General features: G+C 36.9%; 1 protein-coding gene across 1 annotated transcript in view; it reads right to left on the bottom strand.

Moving 5' to 3' along the window:
* Window positions 1–17989, bottom strand: part of LOC120221383 (eukaryotic translation initiation factor 4 gamma 3-like) — a 211283-nt gene that overhangs the window by 113443 nt on the left and 79851 nt on the right. Inside the window, exon 2 of the mRNA XM_039218750.1 lies at window positions 13291–13366. Within this exon, the coding sequence (XP_039074681.1) occupies window positions 13291–13366 (76 nt within the window). The remainder of the gene's footprint in view (window positions 1–13290; window positions 13367–17989) is intronic.

Genomic DNA, 17989 nt, shown 5'->3' with positions numbered 1-17989 from the left:
AAAACTTTTATATGGAATTAACTAAAAATAAAGCAATATATCTAACAACATGGCAGTGACTGACTAAAAAGAGGAAATATTTAAAAAGTTAACACTATTTAACACATGGGTAATGACACTAAGTCTTTTTATCCCCTGATTTTGTTAGTTTTCTATAATGTACATTTATAGTTTACTAAAGGAAACAGCTTACTTTTCTATTTTAATAAAGTTAGACATTCCAAAATTATCTTATGTGGTAAATACTAAAGTCTTAAAAGTCACATTATTAAAATGGAAAACATAAACATTTCATCTAACCCAACATTAAGCTTGTTTAGATTTCATTTCAAAAGCCTGGTAAGAGTCGTCAGGAGTTCGCTGGTTCCTGTGGTGATTGTGGTAAAAGCAGGGTGGTAATGGTGGCCGTGGTTGCTACAAAGTATCTGTCTCATTCAACTTTCATAATGACTTTTTGAGATAAATATAATAATTATCTTCGTTTTACTAATCAGGAAGGAAACTAAGGTACAAACAAGTTAACTTGCTCAATGAGATACAGCTGCTATGTGTATGTGACAGCACCAGGATATGAATTCATCTGGTATGATCCTGGAACCATTTAGCCACTTTTAACAGAACCACATTCTGTCCCCTGTGTAAACTGTAAATTCCAATTCATCCACTAACACAATAAGTATCAGAGTATTTTTATAATTTAAATCTTATCATGTCATATCCATACATGAAAGGCTCTGGCATGCCAAATAAAATCCAAATGCTGTTTCAGAACTTTACAAAATTGGCAGGATCTAGACTTTGTCATCCTCTAAAGCTGGTTTCCAATGATAACCACAAGCAGTTATTTAAATTTCAATTAACAAAAATTAAATAAAATTGAAAATTCAGCTCTTCAGTCACATTAGTCACATCTCAAGTGAACAGGCTTTTTTCTTTTTTTAAGTTTGTTAATTTATTTTTGAGAGAGAGACAAAGAGCAAGCACACGTAAGTGTGCGCACCAGCAGAGAAGGGACAGAGAGAGAATCCCAAACAGGCTCCTCACTGTCAGCACAGAGCCTGACAAGGGGCTTGATCTCACAAACCTCGAGATCATAACCTGGGCCAAAATGTCTAACAATATGGCTTAACCAACCGAGCCATCCGGGTACCCCTGAATGTGCATGCTGTTAACGGACAGAGACCAGTTCCAAGCCTGCCATCCTGTGCGGTCTCCAGAGCACGGAGCTTCCCACCCCCAGGAGAGCAGAGGCTCATCTACAAACCTTACCATGTAAACCTATATGGAAGATCCACACACTTCCTCCCTATCCGTGGAGAAATGAATTCTCCTCATGGTTCAGATATTCTAAAATGCCATCTTATCAGGACTCGTACCTAATTACGAATTACTCTATCATTTTATATCATGTATATCTCCATATCTCCTTCAAAGCACTTACTACAATGTTTATTAATTTTTACTTTCATATCAGTGTTTTTCTCCTAGAAGTAATTTGGTACACAGGTATTCAACAAATAACAGCCAGGTTGTTAATAATTTTAATAATGTTGCTAATGTATAAGGAAAATTGAAATCAGAGTTGCTCAGCTATGGCATTATTAACATTTTGGGCTGGGTAATTTTTGTTGTGAACCTGTCTTGTGCACTTTCGGATGTTTAACTGCATCCTTGGTCTCTAACCTTCAAATGTCACAAGCATTTCTACCTTCTTCCCTCCCCACCCCCACCAAATTGTGACAACCAAATGTCTCCAGATATTGCCAAATGTCCCCTGGAGGGAAAAGCATCACCAGTTGAAAACCCCTGACCTGAATATTTCCAAGTGATTAGAGAATTCTGAGTTGAACATTAAACCAAAGGCCAAAATTTAAAATATAACTAAACATCAACAAACTGGATAACCTAGGTGAATGGCCAAATTCTTAGAAACACAAAATCTACCAAGACAAAATCACGAAGAAACAGAAAATCTGAATAGACCAATAATTAGTAAGGAAATTGAACCTGTACTCAAAACAATTCCAAAAAAACAAAAGCCCTAGACTTGATGACTTCACTGGAAAATGCTACCACACATGGAAAGAAGAACTAATACCAATTCTTCTAAAACTTTTCCAAAAAACTGAAGAGGGGGGAATACTTCCTAACTTCCTCATTTTATGAGTAGCATGATACTGATACCAAAATCAGATAAAGATACTACAAGAAAACTACAAACCAATATCTCCTAAAATAACAATGCAAAAATCCCCACTCACACACACACACACACAATACTAGTGGGGCATCTGGGTGGCTCAGTTGGTTTATCCATCCAACTCTTGATTTCAGCTCAAGTCATGATCTCATGGTGGGGAGATGAAGCCTCTTGCTGGGCTCTGCAATGGGCATGGAGCCTGGTTACGATTCTGTCTCTCTTCAGGGCCCTTGGGTGTCTCAGTTACTAAGTGTGCAACTTCGGCTCAGATCATGATCTCACAGTACATGCTTCAAGCCCTGAATCAGGCTCTGTGCGGACAGTGTGGAGTCGACTTGGGATTCTCTCTGACCCTCCTCAACACGTGCTAGCTCGCTCTCCCTCCCACCCTGCCTCCCTCCCTCCCTCTCTCAAAATAAACTTGAGAAAAATTAATTAGTAAAATACACCAAATCAACAACATGAAGGAAAACACCCACCTGATCATTTCAACTAATGGAGAAAAAGCATGACAAACTTCACCTTTTTATGATTAAAAAAAAAGACTAAACAAACTAAAAATAGAAGGAAACTACCTCAGCATAATAAAAGCTATATATTAAAAAAACCACAGCAAATACTGTACTCAATGATAAAAGACTGAAGCTTTTCCTCTAAAATCAGAAACAAAGCAAGGATGCTTGCATTCACTACTTCTTTTCAACACAATAATGGAAAATCTGAAACAAAGCAAGGATGCTTGCATTCACCACTTCTTTTCAACACAGTAATTGAAATCCTAGCCAGAGCAATTGGCAAGAGAAAGAAATAAAAGACGAACTGAAAAAGAAATAAAATTAACTGTTTAAGAGGATATGATCTGGAGCGCCTGGGTGGCTCCAGTCGGTTAATGTCTGGCTTCAACTCAGGTCATGATCTCACGGTTCATGGGTTCGAGCCCCGTGTCAGGCTCTGTGCTGACAGCTAGCTCGGAGCCGGGAGCCTGTTTCAGATTGTGTATCTCCCTCTCTCTCTGACCCTCCCCTGCTCACGCTGTCTCTCTCTCTCTCTCTCAGAAATAAATAAAACATTAAAAAAAAATGATATGACCTTAAATGTAGACAACCTAGGGATACCACCAAAAAACTTGCAGAACAATAAATGAATTCATCAAAGCAGCAAAATATGAAGTCAACACACAAAAATCAGTTGAATTTCTATACATGAACAATGAACTGTCTGAAAAGGAAATGAAGAAAACGATTCCATTTACAAGAGCATCAGAAAAATAACATACATAAGAATTAACCAAAGAAGTGAAAGAATTCTACAATAAAAACTACAAAACACGACTGGAAGAAGTTAAAGACATAAGTGAATGAAAATACATCTCCTGTTCATAGAGAAAAAGATCCAATACTGCTGAAAGTGATCTACAGATCCAATGCAATTCCTACCAAAATCCCAACATTTTTACAGAAATAGAAAAATCCATCTTAAAATTTATATGGAATTTCAAGAAAGCCCAAGCAGACAAAACAATCTTGAAAAAAAACAAAACTGAAGAACTCACACTTTCTTTTTTCAATTTTTTTAAATGTTTGTCTATTTTTGGGAGATAGAGAGACAAGAGTGCAAGCAGGGGAGGGACAGAGAGAGAGAGGGGACACAGAATCTAAAGCACGCTCCAGGGTCTGAGCGGTCAGCACATAGCTCGACGAGGGACTCGAACCCACAAAGCATGGGATCATGACCTGGGCCAAAGTCAGACACTTAACTGACTGAGCCACCCAGGCGCCCTCAACGACTCACATTTTCTGATTTCAAAACTTACTACAAAGCTATAGTAAACAAAACAGTGTGGTTTGGGCATAAAGATAGATATATAGACCAGAAGAAAAGAGTGCCCAAAAATAAATATTCGCACATATGCTCACATGATTTTCACAAAGGGTGCTGGGAAAACTGAATAACTACATGCCTTGAAAAAGAAGGAAATTCTGATACACACTACGATATATACGAATACTGAGGACAATAGGCTAAGTGAAATAAACCAGTCACAAAAAGATAACTACTGTAGAATTCCACTTACACAAGATACTTGTAGTAGTCCAAGTCACAGACACAGAAAGTAGAGTGGTGGTTTCCAGGAACTCAGAGGAGGGGAAAATGAGAAGTTGTTATAGAGTAATGGCAGTTGTTGTAATGGCAGAGTCTCAGTTTTAGAAGATGATAAGAGTTCTGAGGATGGATGGTGATGGTGGCTACCTAAGAATGTGGAAATATTTAGTAACATTTACCTCTATATTTTAAAATGATTAAGATGAGGGATGCCTAGGTGGCTTAGTGGGTTAGGTATCTGACTCGGTTTCAGCTCGGATCATGATCTCAAGGTTTGTAAGACTGAGGCCCACATGGGGCTCTGGGCTGACAGTATGTGGAGCCTTCTTGGAATTCTCACCCTCCTTTCTCTCTGCCCCTCCTCATGCTTGTGCATGCACTTCTCTCTCTGTCTCTCTCTCTCTCAAAATAAATAAACTTTAAAAAATTAAAATAAAATAACATAAAATGAGATGATTAAGATAGAGGGGCACCTGGGTGGTTCAGGAGGTGATGTGTCTGACTCTCGATTTTGGCTCAGGTCATAATCACCAGGTCATGGTTTGTGAGTTCAAGTCCCACATCAACAGTTGGGATTCTGTCTCCCTCTTTCTCTGCCCCTGCTGTGCTCATTCTCTGTCTCTCTGTCAAAATAAAGATAAAATAAACTCTAAAAAAAATCCAATGACTAAGATGGAGGGGGGCCTGGTTGGCTTGATCAGAAGACCATGAGGCTTGGGGCACCTGGGTGGCTCAGTTGATTAAGCATTTAACTCTTGGTTTCAGTTCAGGTCATGGTCTCACGGTTTGTGGGTTCAAACCCCACATCAGGCTGTGTACCGACAGTGTGGAGCCTGCTTGGGATTCTCTCCCTCTCTCTGCCCCTCCCCTGCTCACCCTCTCTCTCTCAAAAGAAATAAACATTTAAAAACAAAACAAAGAACATGCAGCTCTTGAACTTGGGGTCATGAGTTCGAGCCCCATGATGGGTATACAGGTTAATTAAATAAGTGGGTAAACAAACAAACTTTTAAAAATATAAAATGAAAGGGGTACCTGGGTGGCTCAATCAGTGGAGTGTCTGACTTTGGCTCAGGTCATGATTATCAGGGCTTTTGGGTTTGAGCCCCACGTCGGGCTCTGTGTTGACAGTTCAGAGCCTGGAACCGGTTTCAGATTCTGTCTCCACATACCCCCCTCTGCCCTTCCCTGGCTTCTGCCCTGTCTTTCTCTCTCTCTCTCTCTAAAATAAACTTAGAAAATTAAGAATAAATAAAATATAAAATTATTAAGATGCTAAATTTTAAGTTATGTATATTTTACCACAATTTTATTTTGAAAAAACCGTACTATTTAAATGTGATTTCCATCTTTTATTTAAATTTCAAACACAAAAATCTGGATTCCTAACTATGGTCACATATCAGCAGTGCTACTAGAGAAAGGTGACAACAATAATACTTGTAAAACTACCATCTTCTTACAACCAAATCCTTTCTGTCACAACAATCAGGAAAATTTCACTCCTTTTCTATACTCCATAATGTAAAAATATTAAACAGGAAAAAAGAATAAAAGACTTTTATTTTTTTTAAATGTTTTTTATTTATTTCTGAGAGAGAGACACAGCGTGAGCAGAGGAGGGTCAGAGAGAGAGGGAGACACAGAATTCAAAACAGGCTCCAGGCTCTGAGCTGTCAGCACAGAGCCTGACGCGGGGCCCGAACCCACAAACCACGAGATCATGACCTGAGCCGAAGTCGGATGCTTAACCAACTGAGCCATCCAGGCGCCCCAATAAAAGACTTTTAAAAAGAAACTTATAAAACATTTCTAATTATTACATTCCTACAACTGAGAAATGGGTACGAAATTAAACCACTGTTAATTTTATAAACAAAATATGACATCATTATTTCACCAATATTAAACATTCTTCCACAGTCACTTAATCTGCCAATTTTTTATCTTTTGTGAATTGTGAAACTGTACTTTTGATCTATCAAGTTAGCATGAAAATGAGAACACCTGAAATTCCAGATACAATGAAATGAATATACTCCTATACTTTGCAGCAACATAACCTGCCCTAACTATGTAATATGTCAAAAATAATAAGTATCTTTACACTGTGTTTATGTAAGGCTACTTTTGAAAATCTTAAATAGGAAGTAATGCTATTTAAACAAAGACAAAAATATACACACATATACATGTGCGTATGTATCACAAAATTATTTAAAATAGAAAAGAAAGTGTTTACACCCAACAATAGTTTTAAACTGACAGATTATGCAAATTATGGTCCACCTCACTGACATGCTACTTAAATTTATGTTTATAATGTCTGTTAAGTGTTATATATTAACATGGGAAATTGTTTATAATATATGTTGTATAAAAAAAAAAAAAACAACAACCAGGGCTGTTTGAACCAGGGCTCAATCAGTTGAGCATCGATCGGACTTCAGCTCAGGTCATGATCTCATGGATCATGGGTTTGAGCCCTACATCAGGCTCACTGCTATCAGTGCAGAGCATGCTTTGGATCTTCTGTCCCTGCTCTTTCTCTGACCCTCCCCTCTCGTACTATCAAAAATAAACATTAAAAAAAAAGAAAAAGAAAAAGAAAACAACCAAATTGTATAATCATATGATTTATATTATGTTTAATAAAAATCAAACTCCAGGGACCCTACGATGACAGTAATCCAGATGTCAGTTAAGTGTCTTAGCCTTGGTTTCAGATCAGGTCATGATCCCATGTTTTGGAAATGGAGCCCACATGGAGCTCCAGGGCTGGGTAGGGAGCCTGCTTGGGATTCTCTCTACCTCTCTCTGTGTCCCTCTACCACACACACTCTTTCTCTCTCTCTCAAAATAAGTAAATAAACTTTAAAAAAAATGTACCCTTAGGGAGAAATATACAGAACATGTAATTATGGCAGCCCTAAATTTTAAACCTAAAGTTTACTTTTTCTTTAAAAAAAAAAAAAAAAGTAAGTATAAAAATTACTTGTTCTGCCAGGAACAAGCTACTGATAAACACAGCATGGAAATACCTTGAAACAATCTGAGTGACAAAAGGAAAAACAAAAAACAAAGCCAGCCAGTACCTACTTACTACATTATTCCTTTTCCTATTATACTTTTAAATAAGACTCTGGAGAATGAGTTCATCATTACACAAAGCATACCAATGGTGGGGGAAGATGGAAAAGAAAGATTATAAAGAAGGGAGGAAAGGAAACTTAAGAATGACACATATGTTAATTTTATTGATTGTGGCAAAGGTTTTCATGGGTATGTTAAACCTAACCAAATTATACACTTTAAATAAGAGTGCACTTTAGATATATTTAAATCACAGGCACTATATATACTGTATATCAAATATACCTCAAAAAACTGGTTATTAAAAATAAAGTCTACATAAATAAATCATCAGCTCAAGTGGTATATTTACCAGGAAAAAAAAATGCATTGTTATTCTGTGCTGGATTATAGGACAATTAAGTAGATTTACATCTCACTGAATACAACTATTTAAGGAATGTTGATCAACCCATTCTAAATTTTGTCACTGTGCAGCTATCTCTACTGATATGTTGGCCAACTCACGATTTATCAGTGACTCAAAAAATAACATAAAAGTATGATTTTCTAGTGAGATGACACAGAACTATAGGATGACAGAAACAAGACTTTAAAAGAATAAGCTGGCTGAAAAGGATCATGAAATGTTATGGCATTAAGGAATAATTTAGACAGATTAAATTATTTATAGGAATTTTGCAAAAGCAGTTAATTAAACAAGTCTTATAATCTACCAAAATACAGACTGCTGCTTCTTGTAGTAGTCATTATTCCAGAAAATTCCAGTTTATTTCTGCCATTTTAAAAATACTAGCTTACTCATCATAAAATCTAGTTTCTCTAAAGAAAATATTAAGCCAAAAACACACAACATGGTAAAATTTCAGTTTATTTTTCTGAAGTATGCCAACTGAATTATTAATAAATATATTTCGAATTATTAGCTCATCCCTTCAGTTTTGCCATTTCTTCTCTACCATGTAATATATACCTCTCTTACTAGAGTTTTAAAAATACTGGCTCTATTCTTTTTGTTCACATAAACAATCACTCTAATATAATAATGGTTTATAAGGTATAGTGACAAAAGTATCCCTACCATCCCTAATAAATATTCTAGGAAGAAACTTCTATAAATCAGGCTTAAATAAATAATACATGATAATCTACCTAAAACATGTAACCGAGTCCTCCTTTTGATACTTCTTTGATTATCAGCAGAAAACATACCTAAAATGGCTGACATAAGAGCATAACGCCTGCATATCAAGCATAAAAAAGGTAAAATCTTTGATTGTATAATTCTTTAAAACTGGCCAGGATTCATTTTTTGTCTTTCAAGGAATTCAACCAACTCAATTAAAGTGACATATGGGCACCATGTGGTGAGGCAGGAGGAGGTGAAATGAGGGTTAGCCTTTATTTTATGACACAGAAATGATGCTAATGGACCCAGACACTAGAGAAACAGTGACCAATACGTAATCTCCGGGACTGAGAAAAAGGGGGATTAAGAATGTCAGAGCAGCTGGTCAGCCGCTCTCCTACTCATTCAGTTAATGTGCACAACACTGTAAAAGTAAGGCAGAAATTTAAACCGCTATGAATGGAAACAACTGATCAAAGAAGTGAAGGCTGCCATACTTTAAGCTAGCTTTTTATTCCATAAAAACAAGCCCTCGTCCTTCCAGAACAGGCAGTACGTATAACTGATGTACCCATTATTTTAACTGATTGAAGGACTACATATATGACAGTAGCTTCAAATAGTAAAAGTCAACTTTGATCTAAGTAAAAAATAAATTCAAAACCTTTGTTCCAAAACATGACATGTAAAATCTGTAGCAGGCACTGTGCTGTCATTCACAGGATAATCTTCTCTCCAAAGTATTAAGTTTAGAAAGTCACATGTCTTCATTCGTGAGAAATTTCAAAAACATGTCTATACTTTTTCACTCAGTAATTTCATTTCTAGAAAGTTATTCTATAAAAATAATCCAAAATTCATAAAATGCTTTACATTCAAATAAGTTATTTCTAATAGGAAATATTAGAAACAACCTAATGTTTAACTTCTCACCAAAATAATGTTTATATTTATTAGTTTTTTTTAACAAAAACCCTGTTCCTCCCCCAGTGTTCATTTGTATAAAAAGTACCACACTCATTCAGTTACTCAAAGCCTAAATCCCTGCCATCACTCTTTACTCTTCTTCCTCACATCTCACATCGAAGCTACCATGATATCATATTGCGTCTATATACCAAATCCCACTACTAATCTCTTTTTCTGCTACCATCTTAGAGCAAGCCATCATCATCTTCTGCCTGTTATACTTTAACAACCTCTTAACTCACCTTGTTTCCACTTGACCAACACCGCCACCTGCGCTTGTCAGTCTGCTGCCTATATAGTAACTACAGTGGCCTTTTAAAAGAAAATTCGGATCTGTTGCTCTTAAGTTTCTAATGGCTTTCAATTACATTTAGATTATAATAATCCAAATGCTTACTAGGCTAACTAATGCCCCATATAATCGGATACTCCACATATTTCTCTGAACTCTGTTGCCACCCACTCTCTACTCCGTACTAGTTTCCTTACAATTCTAAGATCACACTAAGCACCTTGCTATCTCCGGGCCTCTGATTTTTATTCTTTTTATTATTTATTTTTGTTATTTCAGAGAAAGTTAGCAGGGGAGAAGAAGGGAGAGGAGGAGAGGAAAAGACAGGACGAGAGGGAGAGAGGGGAAGGGGAGGGAAGAGAGAGAGAGAATGAATCTTAAGTAGGCTCCATGCAGATTCCGGGCTCAATCCAATGACCCTGGGATCATGACCTGAGCAGAAATCAAGAGACACTCAACTAGATGAACCACCCAGGCCCCCCCTCTCTGGGCCTCTGAACTGCAGTTCTGTCTACTAGAAATGTGCTTTCCCTAGAAATCTGCAAGGTTCACTCCCTCACTTCTTATCTTTCTATTTATGTGCCTTATTCAGATAGAACTGCCCTGAGAGCCCTAGGAAAAGGAGTCGTCCAAATTCTCAATCCTTTTATCATGCCTCATTTTCATCAAGGCTCTTATTAGTACCCAATAATATGTTGTGCATATATTTACTTTCCTTCTAGCCCATGGAAGGAAAGATATAAACTCTATAGAGTACGGAGGGTTTGGCTTACTCACTACTACTTTCTCAACACCTAGACAGTGCCTGACACACATTACAAAGCTTAAGAAATATTTGTCAAATGTTGAATGAATACTAAAATCTTGTGGGGGGAAAAAACCCCAGAAAACCATTTATTATTTAAGACATGTTTCAAACAGCAAAGGAAAGCTAACATTATAATATAAACTGACAAAATATAATAAAGTATCTTATACAGAGCATACAACACAGAAAAAAAGAAAAAGGAAACTACACCAAAAAAAAAAAAAAAGTTTATACTAGCTGCCTCTAGAAATCATTCAAGGTAACTAAAAACTTTCATTTTCTTCTTTTACCTATCTTAACTTTGAAGAATAACTGAATGGCAAAGCTGCCCTTACCCTAACAAAACAAAACAAAACAAACAAAACCCTCTGGCCTACAGAAAGTTTATTCCAGAAAAAACCTGAAAGTTATTTTTCTTTCTTTTATTCATTTATTTATTTTGAGAGAGAGAGAGAAAGCAGGAAAACAAGCATAAGCAGGAGAGTGGCAGAGAAAGAGAGAGGAGACAATTCTGACTTGGAGCTCAATCTCATTGAACCAAAAGAGCAGAAATCAAGTCAGATGCTTAACCAAATGAACCACCCAGATGCCCCTCTAAAGGTTACTTTTCAATGTAAACTGAAGTTTCTCAATTACTAGGAAGATCATGCAATTTGTTTTACTAACTGAGTCCATTTTAGTCAAGGGGTTCAAAATGTAATTTACAAGTGTTAATTGATCTACACTAGGTGTAGATTGAGACTTACTTAGGGGAAACCGTCCTACCCTTTCATGCACAATAAAGTTCTAAGTCTTTAGGACAATCTTAAAACCTCCCAAACCCATTAATCTCATTTCTACTTCTGCTACAAAACATAACACATGTGCCACACTAAGCTGACTACTGGCCATTCCATTAAGAATGCCTCTGAATTTTAACTTCCTAGAAGGCCTTTTGCTCCCCTACTCTGCCTAGAGAAGTCCTATACCTTCCAACTTAGTGCCACCTCCTCAATGAAGCGAATTCTTCCTTTTCCATATATAGTATGTTTTTATCTCTGATCAAAGATTTTTGGGGGCAGTTGGGTGGCTCAGTTGGTTTGAGTGTCCCAACTGGCTCAGGTCATGATCTCACAGTTTGTAGGTTTGAGCCCCGCACTTGGCTCTGTGCTGACAGTTCAGAGCCTGGAGCCTGATTTGGATTCTGTGTCTCCCTCTCTCTCTGCCCCTGGTCTGCTCATGCTCTCTCTCAAAAATAAATAAACATTTAAAAAAAAAAAAAAAAAAAGGGTCTTAATCTTGGGCCAATGAATGGCCTAATAAAATTTTTGAAATTTTGAAATTATATGTAGACACTTGGTATATGTTCTTCTTTGAAAAGAAAGTACTGTGACTACATTCAGATTCTAAAAGTAATTCATAACCCAAAAGGATAAGAATCATTGCTTTATCATACCGCTTTGGATTATAATTGTTTATTTCCTCATCTTTTTCACTACTCTGTGAGATATTTCTAAGTTTATTATTTTGAGAGGAGAGAGAGAGAGTGTGCATGTGCACGCACATATGTACAATTGGAGGAAGGGAAGAGAGAAGGAGAGAGAGTGTCCCAAGCAGGCTCCACACTGTCAGTGCAGAGCCTGATGTGGGGCTTGAACTCACAAACCATGATATCATAAAAAAACAAAACCAAAAAATAAAAATTTAAATTTAAATTAAAAAAAACCCATGATATCATAACCTGAGCTGAAGTAAGGTACCTAACCGACAGAACCACCCAGGTGCCCCACTCTGTGAATTTCTTTAAAGCATCTTAACTGTAGGGTTAAGGAGTAGATGGTATGATGAACTGAAATATTTAAAAGACATGTCTGATTGCTCAATTCTAATAGTCTGATTTCTCTTCAGATTGTATAAATCTTTCGCCTTTTACTGACTGCTCAGTTCTCCCTCAGGCTCACTGTAAGACACCTGAAATCTGCTTCTAATTTTATTACCTTCATCCTCTAACTTTTAAATTTCCCTCCATTTATGACTTTGAATCAACCATTTAACATAAAAAATTTAATTTCCTGGGGATGACTGGGCAGCTCAGTCCATTAAGCAAGCATTGACTTCAGCTCAGGTCATGGTCTCAAGGTTCATGAGTTCGAGCCCTGCATCTGGCTCTCTGCTGTCAGTGCAGAGTCCACTTTGAATCTTCTGTCTCCTGCTCTCTGACCCTCTCCCCTCACAAAATTAAATATAAAAAACTAAATTTCCTAGAGTAAAACCAATGTTCTCATTTCCAAACTCGGACTTTTGTTATGTAATCAAAGGGGAAAAAAAAAGAAACTGTTGAAATTTTAAAAAGTAAAATTGAAACAATTTTTTAAAACTATCCAAAGAGAAAAATTAAAACTCAATGCCCTAAAGCAATCACAAGACCAAGGACAGAGGTGGGCTTATGGAAAGATGAAAAAATAGGAAAACAGGAGATGACAGGTGTATGAGCCAATCTTAAGACAGTGCTTGTTTCACATTCACTTGTGAAATTAAGATGATCAGGAAAAAGGCCTAGTCACCGTCTTCTATTACATACACCTATTTCAGTTCAGAATTTTAATTTCATTTTTGCCAAAAACCTTTCACATGCCAATCAAAACAACACGGCTGTGACATCAAAGCCTCATGTGCGAGAAGTTTCACAATCCGACCAGCAACGACGCAGTACTCACCGTGCCGTACACTGCCGGGACAGCGGGAGTGAAGAGTCGATCCTCGAGAGGCTGCTGCGCAGGTCCTCTAGGAATTCTAGAAGAGTGAGTTAAGGATAAGAGAACTCAAAAGTGCCTTGCTTTAGCATTAACAAAAAAAATTATCATCACAAGATTCTGTCAATGACCCAAGTTCTGTCATGTAATTACTAAGGTTACTCATTTACTTCTCCACAAAACTGGAAAACAACTATTTCACATTTCTTCATGTAATCAATCTCTCCAAGTGATTCCCATGATAAACATTCCATGGCAACTCAAAACAAACAAGCCTCCACATGTTAGGTCCATGATGAGAATCTACCACCTTTCCTTTCTAGAGAAAAAGACTAAGGAAGTATGTATGAGCAAGAGATCCAGGAAGATACATGGCAATTACTGAAAAGGACACAGTCTCTTCAGCTAACTGCACAGGAATGGCGAATATAATTGTTTCCAGGTTTTTCTATTTTGGCTGCTTCTTTCCCCCTTATCTCCCAACTGACTCATTAAAAAACAACAAACACAACGGCTCTCCAGCATAACAATTAAAATATTCCAGCATGTGGCCAGGATATTGTTAAAAGACAAGACTATCATTTTACTCAGCTTCAAAAGTAAATGATATGTGAGCTCCATCTACCTGGTGATGAGGGGTGACATTTTACCTCTTTAGACTGACCACAACAACAAAGAATAGCAACCAAAAGATTAACAGCAACTGTTTCCACACAGTGGGATTACAAAAGTGTACTGAATGTTTCTACAGTAAGTTTTCTGTATCATTTAAATGTATTTTTTAAGATGACTAAATATACAGTAAACCCAAAATAAAACAGAATGCCTCCTTAAGCCTAGCAAATACTTCCTATTTCTCACATCATATTCCTTTCTAATTCAATGAAACATTCTGGAAAACAGAGACAGCTGCAATTAATAATTTTATATGAATGACCACAAGTTACAGAAACCTCAATCATTGGAAGTTACATTCTTTATATGTAAAAGCAGCAATAGTTTGCTGAGGTGAGAGAGAGAAAATAAAACAAAACCACCCATGTTTTACTCACTCAAAATTAATAGCACTGTACCAGTCTCTAGACAATTCTTTAACAAACTCAGACCAGTTTATGTGTTGTAATGAAAACACCCCCTACACACAAGAAACTGATTTAAAATGCTGCAAAAAATAAGAAAGCTAAAACATTTCATACAGGAACTGCTTCATTAAAACTTTATATATGTCTGCAATGTAGAAAACATAAGACTAACAACAAGTTCCTGGACACCAGTCTTCATTATGAGCTTGTCAGAAAGAAGATTATCCTTGGATGAAATAAAAGTTTCTTTAAACTATAGCTCTGCACAGTGTTCACATGATGGTGGAAAATATGAGGCCATTACTTCTTCTGCAAAGCCAACTGCTAGTGCTTCTTCTAGTGAGGGCTAATGCTCACCACATGGGCCTAAGTTCTCAAATGAGAGTTATCAGTACTATGTCCCCAAGGCTGAGCCACACCAGTTAAACCTTACAAAGGAAGGTTAGAGTTCCTGATTTCTATTAGTTTATCTTAATGCCTAACAGCATAATCATGAGATGTGTAAAGAGGCAATCATATATTTGGCCAGGAATCCCACCAACAAACCTTTCTCCTGGGCCACAAATAAATATGTTGGCTTTGTTTATTTCACTCTCTGTAAACCACCAACAGAATACTATTTTGAGGAGCGCCTGGGTGGCTCAGTCAGTAAACCATCCGACCTTGGCTCAGGTGATGATCTCGCAGTTCATGGGTTCGAACCCCACGTCGGGCTCTGTGCTGACAGCCAGCTCAAAGCCTGAAGCCTGTTTCGGATTCTGTGTCTCCCTCTCTCTCTGCCCTTCCCCCACTCATGTTCTGTCTCTCTCAGTCTCAAAAATAAACTATTAAAAATTAAAAAAAAAAGAATACTATGGTTGATAATACATTGTTTCTTAAAAGAGCTGTTAGGTAAAAATTCTTTTTTTAAAAAAATTTTTTTTTATAGTTTATTTATTTTTGAGACAGAGAAAGACAGAGTATGAGTGGGGGAGGGGCAGAGAGAGGGAAACAGAATCCAATGCAAGCTCCAGGCCCTGAGCTGTCAGCACAGAGACCTATGCGGGGCTCGAACCCATGAACGGTGAGATCATGACCTGAGCTGAAGTCGGACACTCAAGTGACTGAGCCACCCAAGCGCCCCCAAAATTCTTTATTTTAAAACAAAAACTTAATTCTCTAAAAAAGAAAGCTGAAAGCAGAAGTCAGGAAATCTGAATCTAAAATGGGCTGCAAGCCTAACCAACTATGCGGTCTTCTCTGAACCATTTTACAGTATCTCCTATAAACTGACACTCAGCAAGAAGTAACCTGTCCAAGTTAACAAGGCTAAGTACTCAGACCAAGTCAAGTCTTCCTGAATTCTAAAAGCCACTCTCTTCCTATTATATCAGTATGTCATGGACGGAATATTTTATGGCATAGTAAACAACAGTATCACAACCTGCTCAAAATATGGTTGCCCCTATCTACATGACAAAACTAAATGAACAGTTCATCTCCTAAAAGAGTCATTGGAGTCACTCCAAAACTTCTAGAAAGCCCCAAATTCTTGGCCCAAACTGAATCATCTATCTGCCCAATGTCAAATGTACACTTATTAGTATAGACTTGGCAAGTACTGTATCAAACTAAGTGAGCTTATTTTACAGTGCATTTTTTTCCTTTTGCATATCTTCATAGATATGCAAAAAAACACTAAATTGTACACTTAAAAAGTGTAAATTTTATGGTGTGTGTGTGTGTTGTATCTCAATAAAAAATTTAACTTGCAGGGCACACCTGGGTGGCTCAGCTGGTTAAGTGTCCAACTTCGGCATAGGTCATGATCTCATAGTTCTTGCATTAAAGCCCTGCATCCGGCTCTGTGCTGACAGTTTAGAGCCTGGAGCCTGCTTCAGATCCTGTGCCTCCCTCTCTCTCTGCCCCTCCCCTGCTCATGCTCTGTCTCTCTTACTCTCAAAAATAAACATTGAAAAAAATTTTTAATTTAACTTTCTATATTTTTGATTATTTGCATATAAGTTATTTACCCCCTCTTTCCACTAAAAACATCCTCAATAAATCAGTATGAATTAGGGGTGCCTGGGTGGCTCTGTCAGCTAAGCGTCCAACTTTGGCTCAGGTCATGATCTCATGGTTCATGGGGTCGAGGCCCGCGTCGGGCTTTGTGCTGACAGCTAGCTCACAGCTTGGAGCCTGCTTCTGATTCTGTGTCTCCTTCTCTCTGACCCTCCCCTGCTCACGCTGCTTCTCTCTCTCTTTCAGAAATAAAAAAAAAATTTTTTAATTTTTTTAAAAAATAAAAGCTTCTAAAAAATCAGTATGAAAAGGCACTACTAGGCATTTTCTCCATAAATAAGTGAATTTGAAGAAATGACATGCATGTGAAGCTCTTTCACAACAACATATCTCCTAATTCTGCATGTCATTAAGCTTATTACCAGCTTTCACCAAGCGCTGTATCTCGGGCATATATCACTGGAGATTTACTTATTTGCTTTTGAGCTCAAGGTACCCAAAAAATTTGGCTTCTCAAAGTACCACTTAAAATTCAAATTCAATTAATCAGCAGTGATAATATGCATGTGCAGTGCTCCAGAACATGTTGTTTTTATTATTTTTAATCTCAACACTGAAACACAGTAGGCGTTCTCACTTGACACTTCTATGGTTCAAACTGCTATGAATTAGATCATTAGGAAATACAAGGAAAATCGTCAGCAAGACCAGAAGGATGGTATATAATAATTGAATTAAGACCTTAAATAGAAACACAAATGCAAAATATTTAATTCTGCAATTTTGTTTTCTAATAAAAAATGTCAGAAATAAATAAAATTTGAAGACTAAAGAGTATTAAAGCACAAGAGACTCTAAATTGATTATTAAAGTACTCACTACATGTTCCCCACATTAAATGTCAATTAGGCAGATACACAAGTTTGAAACACAAAATTTTATCAAAGAAATCCAAAGATCAATGAGATTGTAATGATCTGAATGTTTCCTGCTTATGTCAGGAAAGAAGGGACCAGTAACTTGTTAATTTACAGATGTGTACTGAAATTTCATGAATAATGAACTCTCATTAGGATGAAGCTTCTTGATCAATGACAATAGTATCTGACTCTACATTTGACCTGTAGTCACTACCTCCTCAAAAGGTAGTAATTTTGAGAAATTAGAAAACAAGTAATGAAAGTCAACAGAAATCTTCCTCCAGTATGCTAAAACACTAATGTTCCATTTACAACTCACAGCTGAATGTTCCTAAACTTTGCCCCAATCCATTATAAGAAAAGTTACTATCCCAAATCAATCTCAGCATAAGCAGTATTTATAGTGACACCCTCAAGTTATTACTTCCTCACTGAAATTGAAAACAAGGATACAAATCCCATTGCACAAATGACTTTAGAGAAGACACAGGCAACCAATTTCAGAAAATGAAAACAAACATATGAACAAGATCTTTTTCTACATTATTTCTTATTTAAGCTTTATGGCAATATGATATTATCAGTCAATTTACACCTTTCTCCACTTTCTCTTTCTTTCATTTTTTTTTTTTTTGTTGTTGTTGGTTTGTTTGTTTTAGA

This window comes from Hyaena hyaena, unplaced genomic scaffold (genome assembly GCF_003009895.1).
Source record: "Hyaena hyaena isolate Hyena2069 unplaced genomic scaffold, ASM300989v1 scaffold_780, whole genome shotgun sequence".
In the NCBI taxonomy this organism is placed as follows: Eukaryota; Metazoa; Chordata; class Mammalia; order Carnivora; family Hyaenidae; genus Hyaena; species Hyaena hyaena.
The sequence above is the reverse complement of the archived record's forward strand: the minus strand, read 5'-3'. Positions and strand labels throughout refer to the sequence as shown.